The 27,244-nt window shown below is 38.4% G+C and overlaps 1 protein-coding gene and 1 long non-coding RNA gene across 2 annotated transcripts in view; both read left to right on the plus strand.

The window, feature by feature from the left end:
• The window catches only part of LOC134790919 (neuroligin-1-like), a 294,263-nt gene that overhangs the window by 265,486 nt on the left and 1,533 nt on the right, over window positions 1-27,244 (plus strand). Inside the window, exons 12-14 of the mRNA XM_063761926.1 lie at window positions 5,837-6,020; window positions 12,520-12,647; window positions 26,917-26,996. Coding sequence (XP_063617996.1) covers window positions 5,837-6,020; window positions 12,520-12,647; window positions 26,917-26,996 — 392 coding nt within the window. The remainder of the gene's footprint in view (window positions 1-5,836; window positions 6,021-12,519; window positions 12,648-26,916; window positions 26,997-27,244) is intronic.
• LOC134791044 (uncharacterized) overlaps window positions 1-27,244 on the plus strand; it is a 272,078-nt gene that overhangs the window by 230,572 nt on the left and 14,262 nt on the right. The window lies entirely within an intron of this gene.

Below are 27,244 nucleotides of genomic sequence, written 5' to 3' on the forward strand. Positions count from 1 at the left end.
TTGTCATAACACTTTATGTATAAAATTGTAAGTCATAAAAATCTTTAGTTAGAATTATTCCTGAGCATAACTGGGTTTTTGTCATAAATTAGTTGTCATAATTTTTGTAGTCATTAATTTAATTCGCATAAAATTTTAAGTCATCTGCTTGATATCCATAATTGTTTTTCGTTCGAAGTATTGCAGTGCATAGTATTAATATAGACATAAAAAATTAAGTCATATATTTAGTGGTCATAAAAGAAACTAATCATAATTGACCGGAGCGTAGCGAAGGTCTACGTTTCGACTGGAGCATTTTGCTTTTGTATGTCCGGATGTTCTCCTCTACAGGTTGTAATTCTTAACCGAATCTCGTGAAATTTTGTGACTGGATTCTATGTCTAAATAAAAATTTTTTGTCCGTCCGGTTTTTTGATTTTTTTTTAAATGGCGGAGTTGTGATAGCTCGCGCCTAAACAAATAGTGGTATCGGTACCATACGAGTGTTTTCTTTTTGAGATATGTTTATAGATTAAATGGCCAAAAATTCAGAAAATTTATTTCGCTGGTTTCGAAGGTATGGAGATATTTAATTTTAACGAATTTTAATTTGAGAAGGAGTAGCTAAATTTCGTCAACCCATTATAATCAAAACCTATATGCACAAAAAAATTATGACAACTGCTGAGTATGTCATCAAATATTATGGCTAAAAATGTATGACACAATATAATATGACTTTTCATTTGTATGCGCAATGATGATTATGACACAAGTTGTTATGCGCATCAAAGATATGACCTAAACTTGTATGCAACCCAATATGGAGCCATGGGGATTCCAAATAAATGATAGTGTAACCCCACCTTACCCTGCTCACATTGCACAGTTGTATCGATAGCTGTCAAACTGCTGATCCCCATGTCCCTCTGTAAGTGATACTAATGTCGGGGTAAAAGTAAAGTGATACTCGAGAGTTCCAAGGAATATTCCCATCCCTTGACGAAAGCTCATCAATACCTTACTTACTTTTTAACCCCCGATGCAAAAAGAGGGATGCTATAAGTTTGACGCCAATGTCTGTCTGTGGCATCGTAGCTCTGAAACGGATGGACCGATTTAGATGCGGCTTTTTACGTTAAAGTGAGTTACCTCGCGGTTGTTTTTTGCTTTGTTTGAGAAAAATTGATTTACCAGTTATAAGAGTATCAGCACTTTTTCAAAATGATGTAAACTGCATTATTAACATAAAATAATTTTGGCATTATGCGAAAAAAAAGCGTAGGGGTGTTTTCTTTTTTTAATTCAATAGTTATTACCATATAGTGTAGCTACACAGTGTAAGGGTAACATTCCATTTCTGACCGCTGCACTACTAGTACGAACGCGTCGGTGTTATTGTCAATTTCCATAGTAAAATGAATGGTAGTGCTGCTGTCGTTGGAAATGGACTGTCACCTTAAGTGATAAACAAAAGAAAACCCTGCTCAAATTGCACAGTTGTATCGATAGCTAGCTGTCAAACTGCTGGTCCTCATGTCCCCCTGTAAGTGATACTAATGTCGGGGTAAAAGTAAAGTGATACTCGAGAGTTCCAAGGGATATTCCCATCCCTAGACGAAAATTCACCAATACAACAATGTATGGTTGTTGATTTTATGTTTATTGTATTGTATCTAGTGATAGATGTAAGGGACAAATTAAATACTGAGACGACGTATTATGAAGCATTCACCAAGAGCATGAGGCACTTAAATAACCCAAATATAGGTCAAAATATTTTTATGAATTAAAGAAGAAACGACATATTGACATAATGACAGGCATATAATTTGAGTTTTTTTACAATTTAAGTTAATGCGAAAACTATGTTTGTAACATCCGATTTGAGCAACGTTTTATTTGCAGAAAAAAAACCGGACAAGTGCGAGTCGGACTCGCCGACTGAGGGTTCCGTACTTTTTAGTATTTGTTGTTATAGTGGCAACAGAAATACGTCATCTGTGAAAATTTCAACTGTCTATCACGGTTCATCAGATACAGCCTGGTGACAGACAGACGGACAGTGGAGTCTTAGTAACAGGGTCCCGTTTTTACCCTTTGGGTAGGGAACCCTACTGAATAAATGAAACTTAATTATCGTTAAGCTTTATGAATTTGCCTGCTGTTGTTTCTTTGACTCTCAATTCCCTTATCGAAATGTGAGCTCAGTCTGCGAAAAACTTTGTCTTTTCAAACTTCCAAACATCACTAGTTATCACAATTACGTAACCCTCAATGCGGGCAAAGGACCCTGTACCATGATATTACGACTGCTTTGGCTAGTGACTACGTAAATCCATAGTACATCTCGCTCGCACCAGTCGAAAACGCCGCCATAAAGCCGCCCCCAAACAATCAGGCGTATTATGATTTTAATAACAGGTTATGAATTAGATCTAGATTAGTTATTGTCAAATTGTCAAATGACAAAATAGTTACACAAAAAAATACATTTCAACACATCTAAAACTAACCTTATAAAATAACTTATAATTAAATAAAAACTAAATTAAAACTAACACAAATAGTCCCCCAGATCCGATCCCTGCGGAAGGGTGCCCATAATGCTGGCTACATTCCCCCGCTGGATGGCAACTCCAATTCTTTGGCCAAGGAATGAGCCAGCCCTAGGATCCCTGGTGGTGTCAAGGAGCATCATGGTTATGGATTAGATCTGTCAGTGTCAAAAGTGACATTTCTTCAAGCAGAAACGTCACTTTTGACACTGAATACGCGTGTTATAGTTACGCTCTCATTTCAAAATGTCATACTTAAGTGTACCTATACACACGAAACGGGTAGGGGAAAGTGGGGCAGAACCGGGACGCTAAAGGAAATGTTGAATAAAAAACATATTTGTAGAAAGATCTACGAACTTTACTAGTCTCTGTTAAAATCACTTAATTAACTACCTACATCATTATTTAATTAGTGAGATCACTATACTTTATCACACGTAGAAAAAACAATCAACTTTTAGATCTCTATTTTGTACTGTTTTATCCCAGGTATCTATTAACAGTAGGTAATGCTAGTGTTGTCTGAATCTGGATGGCACCTTAAACGTCATTCTGGATCATTCACTAGCGCAAGCCGCGGTCTTATGGTAAGGTTGAATGATATTAATTATCTCCGTCCGTTCTCAAATGGCGCCGTAATGAGCGCGCGAAGAACGAACGCAAACAAACCGCGCCATTGTGGACGCGCCGTAATGGCGCACAAAGCAAGCTTTTGTTCTACCATATTTACCGAAAGTTTCCGATACCTATCTAGGTGGCTGTGAGGTGCGTTGGGGTTAAGATGTTTTGGGGTGAGTGGAGAATGGGATTGCGAAAGTCACACGTCACGATTTCTCTACAACGGATATCGTTTGTTAGTCTGATGTAACTGAGCAAGCTTTATGAAAACTATTCATTTAGATATAAAATTCTACCCCCACTGCATCCCTGACAGGAATGCATTATAGTATAAACAGCTTTTTAAAAAAAAAAACTGTTAGTCGGTTGATAATGCAATATTATGTTACTCCATCGGTCTGATCTTATAATGGAAGCAGGGGGTGGCCACATTAACTATCTATGTAATGAAACAACGCAACCTTAATGTGATTGAGATTGTTAAAATTGTCTCGACGAGTATCGGTTGACACACACAAACATGTGGCGGGGGTCCATAATTTGCGTCCTATACCATAATATAAATAAAACTAACGAAATTAAACAAAATGCCTTTCTGTACCATTCTTTAATTATTTAAATTTCTTTGCAATGAATTAGTTCTAGTATAAGGACATTGAGACTCAAGAGGTTAAAAAATCTTTATAATTATTGTTTATCAAATATTAGGCCCATTCACATCCCCCTTTCGAACTTCCCCTCGTTAACGACATAACCCCACCGCACCTTATCTATCTAGTTACGTAACTTCTTTGTTGACGTCCAACAATTTCGCCGCTAAAGTGTGCCACTGCACAATAGCAAGGCGTCATTGTGCGCGCGCATTGTTGCCAGACTTCCGCAGAATTAATTCATACGTCTCGACCTCGTTACGAAAGCGATTTGCCCTTGTTTAAACCGACTTGCCCTTTTTTAGGGCTACATAGTCATTATGTATGTTTATTGTCTGTATGTCTTTCTGTCGGTTTGTTCGTACGTCTAGTAATTTCGCCGCTAAAGTATGCCACTGCACAATAACAACATTCATTCATACGTCTGGAGCTCCTTTAGGTGGCAGGGATTCGTCGTTTTTAGGGTGAAGTTCGGATGTCAACTGCAGCCTGCATAGGGTAACATTCCATTTCTGACCGCAGCTGCACTACTAGTACGAACGCGTCGGTGTTATTGTCAATTTCCATAGTAAAATGAATAGTAGTGCTGCTTTCGTTGGAAATGGACTGTCACCTTTAAGTACTGTTGCATTTTCGTTGTTACCGCCGTTGTGTCTGTCAATTTTCTTGATAAAATTAGTGACGGAATGAATGGCACAATCGCGGCAGTAAAATGCGGCGGCGAAGTCACTCATTTTGTCAAGTTGACACAAGCTGACAGTTGACACCCGAACGTTACCTTTAGGATTTCTTACTCGAAGGGTGACAATCGGAATCTATTTGCTAAGCTTTCCCTGTTCTTCTGTCTGTCTCGGCTCGATTCGGAAAATGAATTAGATTTCTACTAGACTTCAACAAGTTACGATACGGATAATTTAAAGATATTTGTAAGATAGATATGTCAAATTTGACGTTTCCGCGATTCTGGAGGTCCTCTTGAACAATTTCGACAAGTTATGACTCAGATATCCAAGTCACATCTAGTCGGTATCTAATGTAGATCTAGTTGATCTCTGAATCGTCTCAAGATCTTGTGATTATCTCGAAATCCGAATACGCCTGTCTGTCTGTCAGCGGATTCTATCTCAAGAACCGTTATACTATAAGTAGACGAGTAGGACAGATTTCGGCACACGAAGGGATATAATTCTTTTTTTTCTTTTTTCTTTTTTTATTAGGGAACATCTTACATAGATCAAACTAGCCCCAAACTAAGCAAAGCTTGTACTATGGGTGCTAGGCGACGATATACATACTTATATACATAAATACATACTTATATACAAAGATTACAACCATGACTCAGGAACAAATATCTGTGTTACCACACAAATAAATGCCCTTACTGGGATTCGAACCCAGGACCATCGGCTTTGCAGGCAGAGTCACTACCCACTAGGCCAGACCGGTCGTCAAATTCATAATGATTCGACATAATGACAATTGTGTATTATTATCGACATTTAACAATTAAATTTTAAAAAATGAGAACGAGATGAGTGTTCAACTAAAACTGCTCAACTCCAAACAAAAAGGGAAAAAAATCAAATCCTTTTCGGCTATCAAAAGTTAAGGACGAGTGTCGACTTTTTTGTTTTGTAACTTTCTCATTCGATAAAGTTATGAAGTCTGGATGAAAATGTTTAATTTTAGTTAACATTTTAATAGATGATTCATAAAAAAATCAATGTGCTTTATCTAACTATGTACACTAACTGCAGGCATCATGAAAAACTGGTTATTTATGAACAAGATTTTTAATAAAAAAATATGTCTTTTCTCTTCCTATAGGCCCTAACTAATAAATATTCCTGTAATGTATATAGTTATTGCAATATTGCTTAATAAAATTAACTGAAAGAGATCACTTATACTTATGTATGTATACGCCCGGGATAAATACTAAGTCTTTTTTTATTTTTTTTATTCTGTTGTTAATGTAATTTTAATATGACTTGCGTACTTACAACCATTTTCTTTCCGCAGGTGAAATCTTCCCCGAACTTTACACAACAGCAGCCCTAGACGACGAAGATAGCACAGAGGCCGAAGAGACTTCAGAGGCCGAATGCGAGCCCTCACCCTCGCCGAGGCCGGCGCTGTCACTACCTTCACCGCAACCCACGCCGAAAGAAGACTCGTTAACTAACATGGACACGCATTACTATAGGTTAGTATCAAAGTGTAAGAGGTTTTGGACCATCTTGGAACATTTTTCGATAATAGGCCGATGAGAGTCCAGAGGCCGTTTGCGAAACCGGCGCTCTCTCTGTCTTACCACGGATACACATTCACTCACTTTCTATGAATATGTCCATAAAAAAAATGACCCTTTTTACATTTGAATGAATATTTATTAGTAAAATTATAATACCTACATAAATGTTTGAGGTAAAAACAAAGTGTGTTTAGAGGTCACCTGCAAAAATCAGACGCCGCGAGAAGTGTTTGTCACAGCGCGATTTGTAACCACAGACGCTATCTCTTTTTATGGTATACGAGCCAAAAGAGCAGACGAATCGCCTAAAGATAAGCGGTTACCGTCCCCAATGGACACCTGCCACGCCAGAGGGTTTGCAAGTGCATTACCGGCTTTTAATATGGTATGTTCTTTTCTGGATGGTTTAAAAATACCGCGAGCGACATTTAATTTCGAGGCAGTACCTGCTTAACTATGTTATTTTTTGTCAGATGTTGGCCCCTGTTTCACAAATCTGTTAGCTTTCTGAATATTCAAAAGCATGATTTACATCACCATAATGTACAGTATAAATCGCGTCATATCTCTCTTGAGCGACAAATTTAAAACCCTACGTTCAGACTCATTTCTCACGTAGATGAAAGATAAAAAGCATCAAAACAGCGTTGTTGGAGAAATAACGCTCATTATTCATCCGTTAATTCCGTTACTGCAAACTCCGGTTAATTCATTCGGAAGCTGCCATAGTGGAACGAGGAAAGTAAGTAAACTCAGGACACGCACTTTAATTAACCCTTTACCAATCTTCGGGATATACAGTGTGTGTCTTTCATAACGACATTGGTTGTAAGTAACGATAGTTTAAAGTGCTGTTAACAGTTTTATCAAAAGAATATAACGATTACCTTTTATTATTAAGAGTAATTAATTTTTAAAAAATTCTCGAGCATAAATGTAATGCAAACATTTATTTGACGTTTCAGAGAGGAAGAGCTAGTTTCGTTTCCATTTAAATTCGATCAAAACATTAAAGTAACTCGGAACTGTTGCCGACGTTAACTTATTTACTGAATTATCCACTAGAAAACACTGCAATTTAAAACATACGCGATTTCGACCACACTAGCACAACAAATTTACATCAACAAATCTTTCTGTGTCTTAGCCACCACATTTATGAATCGCAATATTGCTGAACTAGACTGATATCAAAAATCACTGCACATACATTTATTATCACTTCTTAGAAATCACATTACTTAGTTCAAACATGCTTATTAAATTTATTAGGAATGTCTGTGTTGATCAACAAACTCGATGTTATCTTGACACTTCAACCCAATCAATGTGAAGTTGTCAATCGGTACTTAAACGAAACGATTATCTGATTCCGCCTTCTTAGTTAACACAAAGTTACCTACTTACATCAATCTTTGACGGCACTGGCTGGTATGACAGGATGCAGGTAGGTTGACGTAAATTTAGGTGACTTTTCATGAAATTGTCATGTCATAATTGTCTTGCCAAAATGCCACGACCATCGCCTTATACCTCGCAAGAATTAGCGGATATGATTCTAATGTATGGCGAAGCTATGCAAGATGCTAGACTAGCGTTAATCGAACTTTGACTAAGAAACACTTGTTAAGTTTCTCCTCAAGCAACTTTTGTGAGTGAGAAAGAGAGGAGAAACTTCGCAAAGTGTTTCGCGATAGCAGGGCGGTTAAGTCCTTTTCTTACGAACAAGGTCACTTGTCATGATTTTTGACGGTCTTGTCAATCAAAAGTGTCACCGACATGTACGATGTAGGTAATTGTAATAGGTGTCAGGATGTCACTAAGAGCGAAATTTCAATGAAATCACATGTCAATTGTTAAGTTTAATAAAGTTTATTACTGATACATTGCGTGCCCAATTAATTTGTATGAAAATTTTTATTTTTTATTTTTTAACTAAATATGCTAATTTCAGTTCATTAGGACTTATACTTTCAGCCCTTAAAATTAGTGTCGTTATGAAAGACACACACTGTATATTTCCCACATACGGCACTTCAAACATGTGTTCTATTTTCGATGAGTACCTACTGACTGACATTCGATTGTCATTTTAGAACTGTCAGTCTGGTAAAGGGTTAAAAGACCTGCGTGATACGTTGTGTTACATACTTATTTTGGTGTTCTGAATAGTGATTGATCGACTGCTTCCTGTAGTGTTGCCAGAGCTCCCAAAAATGCATTGTGTTATAACAAAATACTTGTTTTTGTCTTTTTAGCTATTAAACCCTTACTTCGTCAAGAAAAGGGAAGCTGAGAAGTGCAAACCTTTGATCCTCATATTTTATATGTCCTCCTATCCTAGTCGGGTTCAGCTCCCGTTACGGTAACTGGATTTTACAAATATTTGTTTCTAAATAATGGATGTTTTCTATATTTTTGAGTACCTGTTTATATGTACAAATCTATGGTTTATTTAAATCGCCTAGTACCCTTGACATAAGTCTTATTGAGCTTAGCTCTGGGGGTAGTTCGATTTATTTAAGATTGTCCCTTTAACCTCCTAAAACCCTTCAAGCATACAAATGCAACATCAAAAATTTGCTACTTAGTGAAATTTTAATCTATATAATATATAAGGAAATAGAGTTAATATTTAACTCTGTTAACTTAAACAAATTCAACTCTGTTCCAGTTGATAATAATTTCAATGTCATCAAACTGAATCATCATCATCATCATCATCATCATCATCACTGAATAAGTACTTACTAAAGCTAGTACCGTGAGACTATTTATTGATCTAGGTACTATCAAAAGTCCGCGCAGTTTGCCCTACTGTAATTATTTGACTACGTCCCCCGCCCATCCATTACCACTATCAGAGCCCCGCAGATGGGGAAAGGAATGGCGCATTACAGACAATTGCGGACAAAGGTTCCGTACATTAGCGGTATTGCTGTAATCTGGTTACTAGGGGTCACTTCTGATCTCATACAGGTCAGCATCTGGCTAGTTAGGGAGCAAAGATTGTAATTAGCCACATACAAACTAACAATGCGGTAACTAGGGGTCACTTCATAGGTGTTCGCGTTCAATGCGATAACTGTAGATTGCCTACCTGAAACTATGCTATATTTTGTCATTTGTTACTGTTCCTATTTTTTATAGCCTATTGTGTGTCCCATGCTGGGCAAAGGCCTCCCCTTTCTTCCGCCACTCATCACGGTTTGATGCATGCTCCCGATAGCCATCCCGCCATCTCTTTTTTGGTCTGCCTCTGCCCCGGCTAGTCTGCGGTGTCTATTCAGTAGCCAACATTCAGAAGTTACTGTTCCTAGTTAAGTAAAAATACACAACAGCTGAACATGATGAAACTGCAGACGTAGTGCATAATTATTTTCCATCGTATTTTCACGGAAACGTACGAACGTGTTTTGCTATTTCAGTCAGTCTCGGTACAAAAAGTACTGAGGTTGACTGAAGGAGCATGACAAATACGAACGTTTCCGAGGAAATACGATGGAAAACAATTATGAACTACATCTGTAAGGTTCCGTTGTCCTTTAACGGAACCCTAAACACACTAAGAATAATGGCAGTTAAGGAAAAATAAGGGAAATGGCGCATTAGTATACGATTTCGGACAAAAGGTCCGTCCGCATTAGTGGCTACATAAGTACACACAACGTAACCAGGTTACGTAAGGGTCACATCCGATTATGTACTTAGGGAGATAAGCAGGTTATAATTAGTCTTTTGTTTATTAGCTGTTTATTATAATTTATCAGGAACATTAATTATAAAAAGGTCGCTTAATACCCGACATGTGTAGAACAGAGGGAATATAATTTTTATGTACACCTTAAGATCCAAAAATAATAGGTTTTTCGTAACGTTTTTTTTTATTTAACGGAAAAACAGGTAGGTATTTGTAAACACTTAGGCCCACTTGCACCATCCCACTAACCCGGGGTTAAGCGGTTTAACCGTCAACCCCGTGTCAAATTGTACTGGTAACCATGGTAACTCCAGGTTTAACCGGTTAACCCCGGGTTAGTGGAATGGTGCAAGTGGGCCTTAATTGACCAACGCATCTTTGTTTCGGCTTGGAAAAAAAACAAATTAGACTGTTCACCTCTACTGGTCGTATTTCTCAACCGATTCACGTAAAATTTTGCGAGCAGTTTCGAAAATGATGTGGAATTTTTCAACCGATTCATTTTTTTGGATATTTTATAGATGTTTAACGACATGATTCGAACTTTAACGCATTCACTGCCAGGGGGCGTGGCCTAGGAACAAACTTGTATGACGGTGGACGCACATGTGCGTCGGGGGCAGTGAATGTGTTAAGATACGTCAAAAATTTGCTAAAGATACGATATGGATCGGATATGTCAGTGTCAAAAGTGACGTTTCTGTTTGAAGAAACAACCCTTTTGATACTGACATATCCGATCCAGGTCGTATCTTTAACAAATTTTCGACGTAGCTTTAAGTTCGAATCAGGCCGCAAGACATGAGGGATCACAAGGTCACTATTTTATTTCACAATTCAGAAGACGTAACGTTAAATTATCGTCGTCAAAACCAACTGAAAATGATTTAATGGTTGATTTCTCACAATTACATAAATATTCGCCATTAACGTCACTAATTGGTTTAGAGTGTTGGCTTCCTGTTGAAAACCGAGCTTAACAGTGCCTACCGCGAACCACGTTCGACGTGTTGCCTCTCTGTCGCACTTGTAAATTCGTACGTAAGTGTGACAGGGACGCAACACGTCGAACGTTCGCGGTAGGCCCTCAGGCAATCGAGCAATACAGGAACGGGAAAGCGCACAATGGTAATGTCAACTGGAATTATTGTGTCATTAATTTGTAATTGCGGATTTCGTCCATTGTTCCTCAAGCTATTTAAAATGAATTAAGTAGTTTGATGAGCATTTGATTTTAAACCGTAATGCATTGATTTTATGTCTGGATTTGGAGTAATTTTGTCTGCGTATCGCAAGCCTTTTAATGGAAAGGACTTACGTGAAACGCGAATGGGATTTGAAATTAAACTTTAACTCATTGTTTTAAGGTTGTATTTGGTATGGATTGTTTAACGTACGTTAAGTTTTGCATTATTAAAAGGTTGTTTTTAGTTCTGTGCTTTATGGGATCATTAATAAGTTTTAATGGCAAGGACCGACTTTAGTTTTACTATAACTTTGAAATCGAGGAGTTTAATGGATATTTCGATTCCCGTTAATATTTTTATGGTTATTTTATTTTATAAGTTTTGGTTTGTACCTACCTCACTATGAAATAATGATATTCTTCTCCTTTCGTAGTAAACTTATAACGACACTGAGCATTTTAAATTCTTATTCTCTCCTCCCAAAATTTTTTGTACTTTAATTCCATAAGAGTAAAGTTGGAAGCTCTATACAGAAAAGTATGCAATTATAATTTTGTAACTGAAATCCTAATGAAAAAATTAAAGTCAACGAATATAAAAATTTAATGTAATGTTTTACAAAATGTACCTATTTAATTACGCAATTATTTAGTTTCATCAAAATATAATTTGGCCTAAGCAGCTTTATATTGGCCTAAGCGAGGGATTATCTCTGGTAATACGTTTAAGGGTCTAATTAGGTATCAAAATAATAAAAAAGAGTTATTAACGGCTTGACATGTTTGACACACGTAATACTGCCAACGTGTCAGCAAAGAGAATAGAGTGTATAGAGAGTTATTGTCATAGTCAATTTTGTAGTCACAGTAAATTTACTGCCATCTATCGACACAGGGTTAAAACTAAAAATGAAAATGATAAAAATATCAAAAAATGTATCTTATATATTATATGGTTAAATGATTTTTTATTTCTATGTTTTGTTTTTTTTAGGGTTCCGTACCCAAAGGGTAAAACGGGACCCTATTACTAAGACTTCGCTGTCCGTCCGTCCGTCCGTCCGTCCGTCCGTCCGTCTGTCACCAGGCTGTATCTCACGAACCGTGATAGCTAGACAGTTGAAATTTTCACAGATGATGTATTTCTGTTGCCGCTATAACAACAAATACTAAAAACAGAATAAAATAAAGATTTAAATGGGGCTCCCATACAACAAACGTGATTTTTGACCAAAGTTAAGCAACGTCGGGAGTGGTCAGTATTTGGATGGGTGACCGTTTTTTTTTTTTGCTTTTTTTTGTTTTTTTTTTTTTTTGCATTATGGTACGGAACCCTTCGTGCGCGAGTCCGACTCGCACTTGCCCGGTTTTTTAGAACGCCTTATGATAACAAACGGTGTCGACAACGCCATATAAACGAGTATAGGCCAAAGGTGTGGCGCCATCTATTCGACCATAATTCTTTCATGTCAGGTTCTTTCCTAAGACTTTACGTATCTTATACGGAGTTACATATACCTTTGGTGTCAGATAGTCGCAATATTAATGTATACTTTTGTCAACAGTTACACAGTGGCGCTCGGTGTGACAGTCGGCGCCGGTTGTTTCCTCCTCGCCTTGAACGTACTTGTGTTCGCGGGAATCTACTTACAGAGAGGCCGACGGAGAGCCACAAGGAGGCCGAGGAGAGAAGGTCAGTTTCATTGTTAAATATTAGCGCGAGAGGTCACGGCTCGGCCACGACTTAGAGCGACTGGCGGCGGCAGCAACCATAGGTGGGAACGACAGGTCCGACGGCTGTGGCTCGCTCCAACTTGAGATTGCCGGCGCCGCCGCCAGTCGCGCAAAGTCGTGGCCTAGCTGTTAATTAAACTTGCTAGTATTCGCCGGGATCTACTTACAGAGACACCAGAAGAGAGCCACGCAGAGCCCGACAACAGACGACTTAGTTATTCATTTTTTTTTATAATTTAGACGTAACTAGAGTATCTTAACCCAATATACCTACAAGTGTTAATTTAGTGTAACATTTTTTGCACAAAAAAAGTTCACCACAAAAACTTCGTTAGCTATGTCAAAGGAGTTATTGAATAAAGCCGTCTATTATTCCGTTCCTTTTCTCCTGAAATCTCGAGAAATCGTCCAGGCGGCGCCGAGCAGCCTTCTTAACCACTTAGCCTTCTTTGGGTATGAAATATTCGTTCGTTTTGGTATGAAATTGGCATAAATATTTGAATCTAATGTTTTGTTTCTAATGGCGGGACAACCTAGATACATTCTGTGTGGAGTGGCGGGAGTGTGCATTAGACAGAGACAAGTGGCGGGAAAGAGGGGAGGCCTTTGCCCAGCAGTGGGACACACTAATAGGCTAAAGAAAAAAAAAATGTTTTGTTTGATTTAAGACGTCGTAGACCAAACTACATACTTTTAGTGAACCTCCACACTCAAATATGATTTCTTTTAAGAAGTTGAATAATGCATTAAACGTATTATTTATCCCAACAAAACAAAATCTACAGAAATATTGAACTAAAATAGAAGTTCCCTGCTAAAATAATTCGACGAGCCCCTACATATTAAAATATTAATTAACGAAATAAGAGCAAAATATATTTTTATTAATTAACTCATTCAACGCCAACCACAACACATTGATGTTTCGCCTCTACGAAGGACTAGCTACTATAGCGAGAAACCCATGTGAGCAGCTACGCCATAGCGCTACGACCGTAGCTTAGCTGTAGATGAGTTGAAAGTGAAACACAAGTAATCATTGTATGAATAATATTGTACACTTTATTGTACATAAGAGTGGTGGAAACACAATATAACAAAATATTAGGTCATTACCTATGAAATTGGCGTTTTGTTCGGAGAATTTCAACGAAACACGAATTTCCATACAATTAATTTTGCGGATATTTTTTTGATGGCTAATTCAAACCAAACAAAATTTTTCCAGTAATTCTTGACACCTTTAAGGTATGTTTTCAATATCTCCATTTCTTGAAAATTGGTACCATTAGAAAAATATAAGTAATTTTAATACTCGAACCGACAGCACATGAAAAGACCTATTTTCAAGGCTTAATTCTGAACACTTAACAATAAAAAATAACAATTAATTGCTGTCAAGCAGTTTGGCGAAATCATATTGTAGTTTTATTGTAATTGTGTATGTACTTTTGTAAAAAAAAAAAACTAGGATCAGACTTATATCTATGAACAAAAACGCCAATTTCATAGGTAAGGACCTAATATAATTTACAAAGCGAACTTATCCTATAACTACGTACGAGTATAAGGGATCTCTTCTAAGTTAACCTTTCAGCAATTGACAGGATTTTTTTATACCAGATCGGTGGCAAACAAGTATACGGCCCGCCTGATGGTAAGCAGTCACCGTAGCCTATGTACGCCTGCAACTCCAGAGGTGTTACATGCGCGTTGCCGACCTTTTAAAACCTGTACACTCCTTTTTTGAAGAACCCCATACTGTAGACCCTCGGGAAAACCTCGGAAGGGAGCTCATTCCACAGCCGGAGCGTCCGCGGGAGGAAATTCCTCTTAAATCGCACAGTACGCGACCATTTAGGTTCTAGGGTGTGAGGATGAACACCCTGCCGGCGGCGAGCGGTGCGGTGATAGAAAGTGGCCGTTGGCATCATGTCAAACAATTCCTCAGAGCACAGCCCATTGTACAAGCGGTAGTAAAATAAAAACAAGATAGACAAACGAACACTATAGAGTAAATTTTGGTTCAACTTACAAAAGTAAATGCACACTTTATCACATACATTACATTTACAACAAATGTCACACCTAAATTCATACCAACGAAAACTAGCTTAGTAATTTTGAACATTATTCAACCCAGAATAAGGTCGACAAGCTTGTAATGTTCCTATTCACACTTGCAACCGCAAATGGACCACAAAATAAAAAGTTTATGTGCAAATAACAACACGAGATAACGGCATGGCTCTTTCATCGCTCGACGTGCGTACCGAGCGTTCGCGTCAAGGGAACCAGGGTGCCTAGCCAAGGTGACAATCGCTTGCACCACGATAACGAAACGCTTTGTGTCTGTCTATCACTCTTCCATATTAGTAGGTACGACACAGTTGCGTTTTGATCGGTACGGAGCGTAAACGATTGGCATGTTCGATACGCACCCAGTATTTATTTTCAAAACCAATTATATGTCGGGAATTGTGGGCTTATTATACTATCGGCAGCACCTCAGAACCTTCAATCGTGGATGACGAGGGCCTTCAATGAAATACGATGTTCAACTCACAATCTTTACTGCACAAGACTCATTACAAATCACAGCGCGCGATACGTTTCTTATCTTAAGCAAACCAGTGGATTTGACCCAGGAACGGCCACAGACGTCATCCTCTCCCGTTCGTTCTCATCGTGCTCCTTCTGAAGATAGATTGACAGCATAACTTCAATTGTTCTGGACTTCAATTGTTTTAACAACGCACTCTATGACGTCTTGGCGGAACTGCGTCGAACGGCACTCAGGTGTACGTAACACCCTAGTTTGCTCTATTTGTCAAGGTTGGCATGAGTAAACGCCTCTTGAAGGCGACAGATGGCACATTTCAGCCATTCTCCGCAAATGGACTACAAAATAAAAAGTTTATGTGCAAATAACAACACGAGATAACGGCATGGCTCTGTCATCGCTCGACGTGCGTACCGAGCGTTCGCGTCAAGGGAACCAGGGTGCCTAGCCAAGGTGACAATCGCTTGCACCACGATAACGAAACGCTTTGTGTCTGTCTATCACTCTTCCATATTAGTAGGTACGACACAGTTGTGTTTTGATCGCTACGGAGCGTAAACGATTGGCATGTTCGATACGCACCCAGTATTTATTTTCAAAACCAATTATATATGAAGTGAAAAGTTATCAAGGCAGGGCAAGTCCCCAGAGTGAGAATCGAACCAGCGTCCTCTGCATTCGCGGCAGATGCCTACATAGACCGATCGGCCACCTGGGCCGCGGCGGCATGGGTCGAATTTGTTCAAGTAAGTACATATATGCAATCCCTTAAGGGCTTATTGCGTCAATATTTTCATGAAATAATTTATTTTTTTCCCTAATAATATTGTCAAGGTTGTGTCAAAACCTGAACAAAATCTGAATCGGTATTCTGTAGTGTAGTGTGTGTAAATAAATACATATAATAATCGTTTGGAAGGAGGCCTGTGCCCGGCAGTTGAGAACCATCGTACGAAACGAAGGGGCGTGCCATGAGTTATGGGGCCCCCATCGCGCCCGCTCTATAATGGATGACGGGGATTCTTTCTGTCATAATTTACACAAGATGGAATGTTTGTCTTTCATTTCGTGATCAAATTTAAAGCCCCGTTGATTCAGAATTCAGGCGGAAATTTTGGAAATATTAGAGTATTTAGTAGTAGTAACTTTTTGTAGCAAATTTGTGGTTACATAATTCAATCCTGGTGTTTTTCTATACTTTTCCAAAAGATAATTATGGCTCAAAGAAAACATGAATAATATAAGTAGGCAAAACATTTTTTTTTTAACAATGAGGCTAGCCCGATAGCCTTAGAAATAAATTCTTACGAGGAATATTTCGTTTTATAAATAAATGAACAAAAACATTTATAGTATAATACAATTAGTGAAAAATAACCATTTTGTTTTGAAATTACATACCTGAGACAGACATAAAATATTTTATTCCTAATTCTTTTTCTCAAAAAATCACATAGTGTAATTATTATTGGTACCTACCTATACATAACATTTATACCTACCTAATCTAAATATAATTTGAATACACCGTATATTTAGGTAGGAAAATATTTAATATATTTAAATTTACTTGACTATGGACGGTATGACTGATTAAAATTGCCGATAATAATCACCAACATAAAACAGCTTTTCACCATAAACGAGTAAAAAATTCAAAGCGTCGCTCTGAAAGACCTAACGTGCTCTTTTGTGCGCAAATCGTTTAAAATGAAAAATTACTTAGTTAATATTTCACCAGTTAGCGTTTTATGAAGAAAAATCCGTTCAGAAAAATTCTTTTTCCATATCACCGTGAGTCGTAACTTTCTGAGCATGACTAAGAAGGTATTTATAGGCCAAATGGCCTTCAGTTTTACTGCTAAACGTTTTTAGTTCTCTTAATGGACCCTTGTTATTACGGCTGGAAAAGGCTGGTTTTGTGAGCGCTTATACGATTTGTGCTGGGTAAAAGATGACTCATGTTAGACCGAGCCGGGCCTGGGCCGAGGCGTCCGACATGTAATTTTCAATGACGGCTGATCGGTGATCACGTGGTGCTTTTCATAGAAAACGATGCGCCGTTTCCATAGAAAACGAAGCGTCGGAAACTCCAGCCGGGCCCCCTAAAAATTCCGTCAGAATCCTTCTTGTGCACAGATTATACACCGATAAGAGGTTAAGCCAGTTTGTGTCATAGAACGATAACCATAAATCTTATAAGATTATTTGTATGTTGGCAATAAATGCAGTTGGCGAACACCAAGGAACATCGCTCTCAGCGAAATTAAGAGCGCTCTTACAAGAAAAGTCGAAATAATGCAAAATTGATGATACTAGTCGACGAAATTCAGGACTTTGCGCTCATTATTAGAAACAATGAGTACTTGTTCCAGTAAAAGCGTCTTCTTATCTTTATAAATGTCGTTGTAAATATTAGAAAAAGGACTTATTAAATTAGTAATGATTTTTTTTCTGATGGTCGTTTCCGAAAAACCCCGTGAAGCACTGAATGGCGAGCTCTTATTTGGAAATGTTGAGAATTTTACTCTGCTAAACCTGGCTATTTTGTATTACTAATACCCTGTACTTTAGGCATATCAAACTATATTTTTCCTACATACCTTTGAGAAAGAGAAAATCAAAGTAAAACGAACTCGATTTTCTCTCCGAAACAAGTGTCAATTCCTACGAAAATCTACTTAATATCGAAGTTATTTTCATACTCAAGCAATCTGCAACGTTTGCTTATACTGTTGGTATACATTAGTGTTTATGAAATTCTACTATAATTTTTTGGCAATTTTTTGAAAACTACTCTATATTACCGATGACGCGCGCTGCGCCAGCTCAGTGCCGCGGCAGAGCTTGTAGAGGCAGGACGTGTGTCGGTCGGCTCCGCACATTTTCAACGGCGACGACGAGGTTTTTTATCATTGTGTGCGGCGGGCGCCGTGTAAAACGCTATACTGTGTGCGTGTAAACCGCAACGAGAGACTTTGATCCTAGCACCGTTTTTATAGTATTATAATTTATAATGGTACAGTTTAATAAACTACCGGACAGGATTAAAAATATTTGAAACGACCTGACATTCTATATGTATTTATTTGACTCAAGATAGTACTCAGGGTCTGATGATGGAGCCGGAAGGTGGGCACCGGTACCAATCAACCATGCAACTAAACCACTTTGTGTTTAGGCTCGTTTTATTCATCTCAACAAGATCTTTGACACAAGATAGTACTCAGGGTCTGATGATGGAGCCGGAAGGTGGTCACCGGTACCAATCAACCATGCAACTAAACCACTTCGTGTTTGGGCTCGTTTGATTCGGCTCAACAAGATCTTTGACTTAAGATAGTACTCAGGGTCTGATGATGGAGCCGGAAGGTGGTCACCAGTACCAATCAACAATGCAACTAAACCACTTCGTGTTTAGGCTCGTTTTATTCGTCTCAACAAGATCTTTGACTTAAGATAGTACTCAGGGTCTGATGATGGAGCCGGAAGGTGGTCACCGGTACCAATCAACCATGCAACTAAACCACTTCGTGTTTAGGCTCGTTTGATTCGTCTCAACAAGATCTTTGACACAAGATAGTACTCAGGGTCTGATGATGGAGCCGGCAGGTGGTCACCGGTACCAATCAACCATGCCACTAAACCACTTCGTGTTTAGGCTCGTTTTATTCGTTTCTATAAGATCTTTGACACAAGATAGTACTCAGGGTCTGATGTTGGAGCCGGAAGGTGGTCACCGGTACCAATCAACCATGCAACTAAACCACTTCGTGTTTAGGCTCGTTTGATTCGTCTCAACAAGACCTTGGACACAAGATAGTACTCAGGATCTGATGATGGAGCTGGAAGGTGGCCACGGGTACCAGTCTACCATGTAACTGAACCACTTCGTGTTTGGGCTCGTTTGATTTGTCGCAACAAGATCTTTGACACAAGGTAGTACTGAGGGTCTGATGATGGATCCGGAAGGTGGTGACCGGTACCAATCAACCATGCAACTAAACCACTTCGTGTTTGGGCTCGTTTTATTCGTCTCAACAAGATCTTTGACTTAAGATAGTACTCAGGGTCTGATGATGGAGCCGGAAGGTGGTCACCGGTACCAATCAACCATGCAACTAAACCACTTCGTGTTTGGGCTCGTTTGATTCGTCGCAACAAGATCTTTGACACAAGGTAGTACTGAGGGTCTGATGATGGATCCGGGAGGTGGTCACCGGTACCAATCAACCATGCAACTAAACCACTTCGTGTTTGGCTTCGTTCGATTCGTCGCAACAAGATCTTTGACACAAGTTAGTACTCAGGGTCTGATGATGGAGCTGGACTGTGGCCACGGGTACCAGTCTACCATGTAACTGAACCACTTCGTGTTTGGGCTCATTTGATTCGTCGCAATAAGATGTTTGACACAAGATACTACTCAGGGTCTGATGATGGAGCTGATGATGATAGACAGGTACCCGTCGCCACCTTCGCGCTCCATCATCAGACCCTGAGTACTACCTTGTGTCAAAGATCTTGTTAAGATGAATAAAACGTGCCTAAACACGAAATGGTTTAGTTGCATGGTTGATTGGTACCGGTGACCACCTTCCGGCTCCAACATCAGACCCTGAGTACTATCTTGTGTCAAAGATCTTGTTGAAACGAATAAAACGAGCCTAAACATGAAGTGGTTTAGTTGCATGGTTGATTGGTACCGGTGACCACCTTCCAGCTCCATCATCAGACTCTGAGTATCACTTAGTGTCAAAGATCTTGTTGAGACGAATCAAACGATCCTAAACACGATGTGGTTTAGTTGCATGGTTGATTGGTAATGGTACCTTCCAGCTCCATCATCAGAGCCTGAGTACTGTCTTGTGTCAAAGATCTTGTTGAGACGAATCAAACGAGCCCAAACACGAAGTTGTTTAGTTACATGATAGACTGGTACCCGTGGCCACCTTCCAGCTCCATCATCAGACCCTGTGTATCTTCAGTGTCAAAGATCTTGTTGAGACGAATCAAACGAGCCTAATCATGTTACTACATGGTTGATTGGTATCCGTGACCACCTTAATCATCATCAGATCCTCAGTACCAGTTCGTTTTTAAACCCTCGTTGATACAAACTTTACAACCTATAGGTACCAAATGCAATGACGAAACATGTAAATAAGCGAGTAGGTACCTATAATTTCTTTCGAGTAATATACCTTCATAAGTACAAGTATGGGGCTATTCATAAATTACGTCGTTTCAAATGGGAGGAGTGGGGGGGGGGGGGGTCTGGACATCGGATGATGGTAACATGACGTAGGAGGAAACAGATTCATCCGAAGCTTGATTTTTGGATGATTTGAGGGGTGGGGGGGGGGGATCAAAAATCGTCAAAAATAGATGACGTAATTTATGAACAGCCCCTATGTACATTTGCACTGCATTTAGTATTTTCGTACTTACCAAATAACAATTTTAGAACTTTAAAAGTTAAGTACAGTTAGTGTTGTTATGGTTGATTTCAATATGCTTCGCGAAGGATCAAGAATGTTTAATCCATCATTGTAGTGCGAGCGTGGTAGAAGGGATCGGCGTACTGAGCTCGCACGGCCTGCCGCAGCGCGTAAAATACCTAAACTCGCTCAACGCCGAAATGTAATAGCGCTCTTAAGATGGCGGCCATTTATCACGCCCGTCCCCGTTTCCGTCACATTTCGTAGTGCTGTCATATTTCTTACCCTCGTTTATATGTTTACTTTAATAATTTATTGTTTAATGTAAGCTGTCGGGTTTTAATTTACATTTGATAACGGAATTAATTTATTATTCTATGTTTATGGATTTAGCAGTGTTCGTATAATTCGTTCAGATAAGTATCACTTGAATAAGGTCCATATGGCTAAGCGTGACTGCGGGGTAAGTGTGGCTACGTGCTACTTGCGTTTATACAGTACGACATAAAATAGTAGAAAATAATCGAGGGGGCCACATCCTACGTAACCGTCACATTTTTGACGTAAAATGGCAATAATTAAGTGGATTTTTTTAGTTCCATTTTATTTAATTTCTCCTATTTTATGTCGCACTATAGCAATGGGTGTGACCTGTAACACGAGCAAATAATTAAAACATAGATTGTACTCCTCAAACGGGGACACTTTTGTTCAACAACTTTTAAAAATTATGAAGTATTTAGACTCGCTATTTTGCATACAAAATAAATATTATCTTCAATGGACGCCATCGCCACGCCATATCATTGTGATTGACGTTGCTTGTCACGCCTTAAACATAACAAAATTTGCAATACATTGCGTCTTAGAATAAACTTTAAAGTGAATTAAAAATCAAACCACAAGTTATTTTTAAAAGTCGCTGAACAAATATTGGTCAGTATGAGGAGTACAGCCTACAGTTTAATTTTTTGCTCATATTACAGGCCACACCCGGTATAAACTCGCACTAAACACTAACCAATGTGTAATCAGGCCCCGGTACGAAAAGGTTAGTTACACTTATCCCGCAAACCACACTTACCCGTACTAATCTTACTAATTTTTTTAAGGATTTAACTTTCGTGACCGGTATCAAATATTCCTGACGGTTTGCAATTGCTTTGCGTTTATCTTTATAAATTAAAGAAGATCAAAATAATAATAACTATCAGCTCAGGCTTTAAATTTTGAAACTCAATTTCTGAAATATAACAAAACAAAACTTATAATATAATAATTGCCTGTACCAAAGTTAAATGAAACCTAAAATAGCGTAACCACGTCTCTAACGTGTGCTCAAGCTGCGATAACATTTACGAAGACCCGTGAGTATAAAGTTCAACTTCAAACACGCCTCGATCGTCGAAGTTGGGGCACCACAACACTACGATCTTAGTGTTTTTCTTTACACGGCTAGGGGCTGATAAATAATAAAGACTGTAGACTAGCTACATACGTCACGACTAGGGTTTGCAATCCGGATCCGAAATGTATGAAATTATCCGGATCTGGATCCGGATCCGCGGATATTCGCATACATTTCGGATCCGTCGTGCAAACCCTAGTCACGACGCGCTAACAAGATGGAACAGGTCAAAATTTTGAAAATTATTACGTTCAATTCGGGTAGGATGACTCACGTTAGGCCGGGCCGACCGGGCCGTGTCCGAGCCGGATCTTCCGGCGCTTACTTTTCTATGACAGATACATTTGATCACGTGATGCTTTCCATAGAAAACGAAGCTCCGGAAGCTCCGGCCCTGGCCGGTCTAACGTGAGTCATCCTTAAGAAAGTGTGGCTGGCTTTCACATTGGGGTCCGTTTACACATTGATTTGTGTTTATTGCGAGTTCATAGGTACATTTGCCACTTGCGATTAGTGGTAAATTTATACAATACACTACAATAGATTTATTTCAGACCATGTCTAAAATGAAATTAAGAACTCGCAATAAACTTTAATCAATGTGTAAACAATGTGTAATGTGAAGACCATCCACACTTATGTAAATAACCAGCTAGTTTAAGCCTGTTTTAAATAGATTGCAAGTTCTCTTCAATTACATAACATTAATATATCTCTTGGGACTACTTGCTTGTCTTTTAATGACCTCATTACAACAACGTCATTAGAACCGCCGTTCCATCAACGTCCTTTAGGCACCGAGGTAATCTTTGTAATTACTTTTTTCTCAGGAAAATACCAAACATCGAATGTTTGCGGTAACAATAAAATTATCTTTTCGAAAAAAATAATTAGAACAGCTTAGCATAGTCAATCGTCAATCAATCAATCAATCGTTATTTAGGGATCCGTAGGTACAAAGGACAAACAAGATCCTTTTACCCAACCTTTGTCCGTTCACAGGACGAAACCGTTTTCAGAAATTGGATCATTACAGGATAGCGCAAAAACATGTTAACAATTTTTTGTGGCGATTTATTTATTAACGCATTCACTGCCACAGATGCACATGTGCGTTCACTGTCATACAAGTTTGTTCCTAGGCTACGCCCTCTGGCAGTGAATGCGTTAAGTATGACTTAAGGAGAATATTTTGAAGTTTTGTTGTTTTGGGCCACCTTGTAACCTAAGAATCCCAAATTACTTAACAGGTATTGATGTAGTGCATAATTACTTTCCATCGTATTTTCACGGAAACGTACGAACGTGTCTTACTATCTCAGTCGGTTTCGGTACAAAAAGTACTGACGTTGACTGAAGTAGCAAGACAAATACGAACGTTTCCGAGAAAATACGATGGCAAACAATTATGCAGTACATCTGTAACTTGAGACATACAATAAACTGACTTTCTGACTGCATCGTTTCATCTGTATATTTTCAATCTTTTCCATTTTCACTTTCAATCTTAGTTCCCAATTCAACATATCATCATTACATAACATAACATAACATAACACCACTATATCAAGAACCAAACACCCGCGACACTCGAGTTCGGAAATAAAAAAAAAGTCCTGCAATCACAGTTTTTATATAGCTCTAGCAAGGGGTGTAATATCTAACCAATTAATCCGTCCATGTACTTGTTAAAACTCTCCGTCACTCTTATGTTTAAATCATCGTAATTATTAAAAAATATATTTTTCGACATTAAACTCTTGATACATTGGCTGTCATGTTGTTATGACAATGTATTACTTGTAGTTTCACCATATTTGACCATATTTACTTATACAATAATTACCAAAACCCTCGAGTTCGTAACTCAAACAAAAAGTCCTGCAATCACCTTCCACATAGTTAGCAGTTGTGCCACAACCCGGGACACTGCGGTCTGCGCTCATCGATCGTTCCCGATCTACCAGGGACAGACAGCAGCCAAATATTTACCTTCTCTTCATAACAAAAAGTCCTGCAATCACCTTCCACATAGTTAGCAGTTGTGCCACAACCCGGGACACTGCGGTCTGAGCTCATCGATCGTTCCTGATCTCTTGGGGACAGACAGCAGATTCTAGACTGGTATTTCACGAAACATTTTATTGCCAGTATTAAATATTACAACAATTAGATATTATGGTGATTTCACGAAATCATCAAAACTATTATCTGGCCACGATATTTATTATCATATATTCCGGCCAATTCACTGTCATCGGAATGATTACTGAGTATTTTTTTTAATTATAGTATATCATCCCGCGCCAATACATGTGCGGATAATATTAAGTACGAGCGACATGCGTGGTAACTGAATGAATCATCATCATATTTAGGGGCAATTGTAGCCCTTTTCTGAGTTTTCAATTTGAACAGGAACTTTAGAATAAAACATACAATTGCATTTCCAGCTTCATATTATTGTCAAAAAACATACTCTCTGCATCGGGTTGATCCCCAACAAATCTTAAATGCGATGTTAACAAATTGCCACAGCGAAATTAATTAATCTCCACCACATTAGTAAAATGTAAAATTTCCGTTTTGCCTGCTGTCTCTACCAGCGCGTATCTTTTATAAGACCCTCGGTTTTTGACGGGCCCTTTGAAGTTGGATTTAACGATACATTCAACGTTTGATGGTTGTTTGGGCATGTTCACTGTTCATCAATGTCTTTTATGTTTTCAATTTCATGTCGCAATAATGACGGGCGATGTTTGCGATTATGCGTTTTGTATTGAGAAGAGATTTGTTTTGATATTGGTGAATAAATAAATAAATATTTGTTAACTGCTGATACTATTGACTGGTGTATTTTGATGTGGTTTGAGATGGTGTTTGTCAATGTTTAAATAGGTATTTGTATATTATCCATTTGAATTTTAACCTCTTCTCTATCTATGATAAGGATCGTGGCCGAATCATTAGTCATCTTTTAGCATTTTTTTCGATTACGATTTTTTTTGCTCTATACAGAACAACCGAGAACCCACGATGTCTGGCCACCACACACCACACATATATATGCAATGTTTTTAATGGTATAGTATTAGCATATAAGCCTCCGACCATAACTTCGCCCGTGCACTCGTTAAAACTTTCAACCACCGTTTCAGAAACTTAGGGATTGAGTTTCGGAAAATCCTTTTTTTAGTGGAGAAATTAACATTATTTGATAAATATAAATTATTAATATCAAATATGACCTTCGACAATGTATGTAGATCAGGGGGGCGATTTATGAAATTCGATCGCTCGATTTCGTCACTAGAAAATCGGTGGAAAACTCGTGGAAAACGGCGAAATTCTAATTTTTGAAATACGAGCGATAGAAATTTGGAATCGAGTGGTATTGACCACTCGTTTTCAATTCTATTAGTAGAATTTAAATGCCTAGTAGTGCAGATATTATTGAACGAAATACACGAAATCGAGCGGTCGAATTTCAAAAATCGGCCCCCAGATCTACAATCTAAAACTCTAAAAGAATCAAAAGTGACGTTTTTGTTAGGGTTCCGTACCCAAAGGGTAAAACGGGACCCTATTACTAAGACTTCGCTGTCCGTCCGTCCGTCCGTCCGTCCGTCCGTCCGTCCGTCTGTCACCAGGCTGTATCTCACGAACCGTGATAGCTAGACAGTTGAAATTTTCACAGATGATGTATTTCTGTTGCCGCTATAACAACAAATACTAAAAACAGAATAAAATAAAGATTTAAATGGGGCTCCCATACAACAAACGTGATTTTTGACCAAAGTTAAGCAACGTCGGGAGTGGTCAGTACTTGGATGGGTGACCGTTTTTTTTTTTCTTTTTTTTAGTTTTTTTTTTGCATTATGGTACGGAACCCTTCGTGCGCGAGTCCGACTCGCACTTGCCCGGTTTTTTTGAAGAAACGTCACTTTTGACACTGATGCGATCCACAACGTATATTTAGCAAATTATTGACGTAGGTATCTTACAGTTCGAATCAGGCCGCCTGTTAAATATCAATTTTAATAAATTTGTAACTCGGTAACGCTGAAATTATAATTATTTGCAATAACGAAACCGAAATTAATTGAAATAACGTGGTTTTGATAATTAGGTTGCGAGCTACTCGTCTGTGAGCTCGATCTGCCAGGGAACCAATGATGCAGGCAGTTCTGGCCAATGTGATTAACACAATTTATATTTCGAAAAGTTGGTCTTAATATAGCTTACTTTTTAAGTTATTATAAATTGGCTACTTTCCTACTAGTAAACTCAGCTTTTTTGTTAGAACTGTCAAAACGTTTTGCTAATATCGAATTTATATGAAAACATTTGTAATGACGTCACGGTCAACTCACCTACTTATTATAATATTACATATTTCACACCGATTTATTGAATATAAATTATTGTGTTTAAAAATAACTGTGCTATCTAAGTTTTTCTAATAATTATCTGGTGCTTTATTGCGTGCACGGTGTGAAATAATGTATTTTAAGTAGAGGAAAGTACCCAATGGCTTTCGTTCTATCAGAAAAAATAAAATGACGTGATAAATCAGACCATACCTACCTCCTAACCGGTTAACCCAGTGTCAAATTGTACTGGTAACCTTGGTAACTCCAGGTTTAACCGGTTAATCACGGGTTAGTGAATGGTGCAAGTGGCCCTTAGGAGTTTAATTTCAGAAAGATTGGTATTGGTAGTGAGGAAAATTTCAAGATTTCTTCAATAGTTTGTGCGTTATGATTCATGATTTATTGAAAATGATTTATATATTATATACCTATTTTGTTTATAGGAAGCTGCAGCAGTCGCGCCGCCACGGGGTCCCTCAACAGCGACCCCAGCGCTCCGTCCCCGAGGAAAAGCACCCTCAAGGTAATATCATTACACTGCCAAGTGATTTTCTACAACAATAGCAATGAAAATAAAATGGATTCGCTTGAAAGAGAGAAAAAATTAGAAAGAAAAAAAAAACAATAATATGAATATGGTGGGAGGGTGGGAACATTAATTGCATGTAAAAAATACGCAAGTAAGTACTTATAGCGGGTTAGCACTGATTGGCTAGCACGTTATCTTTTCGCGGATTATCAAAGTAATATTTTGGTTTTAAATCTTAAGAT

Source organism: Cydia splendana, chromosome 5 (assembly GCF_910591565.1).
Source record: "Cydia splendana chromosome 5, ilCydSple1.2, whole genome shotgun sequence".
Lineage (NCBI taxonomy): Eukaryota > Metazoa > Arthropoda > Insecta > Lepidoptera > Tortricidae > Cydia > Cydia splendana.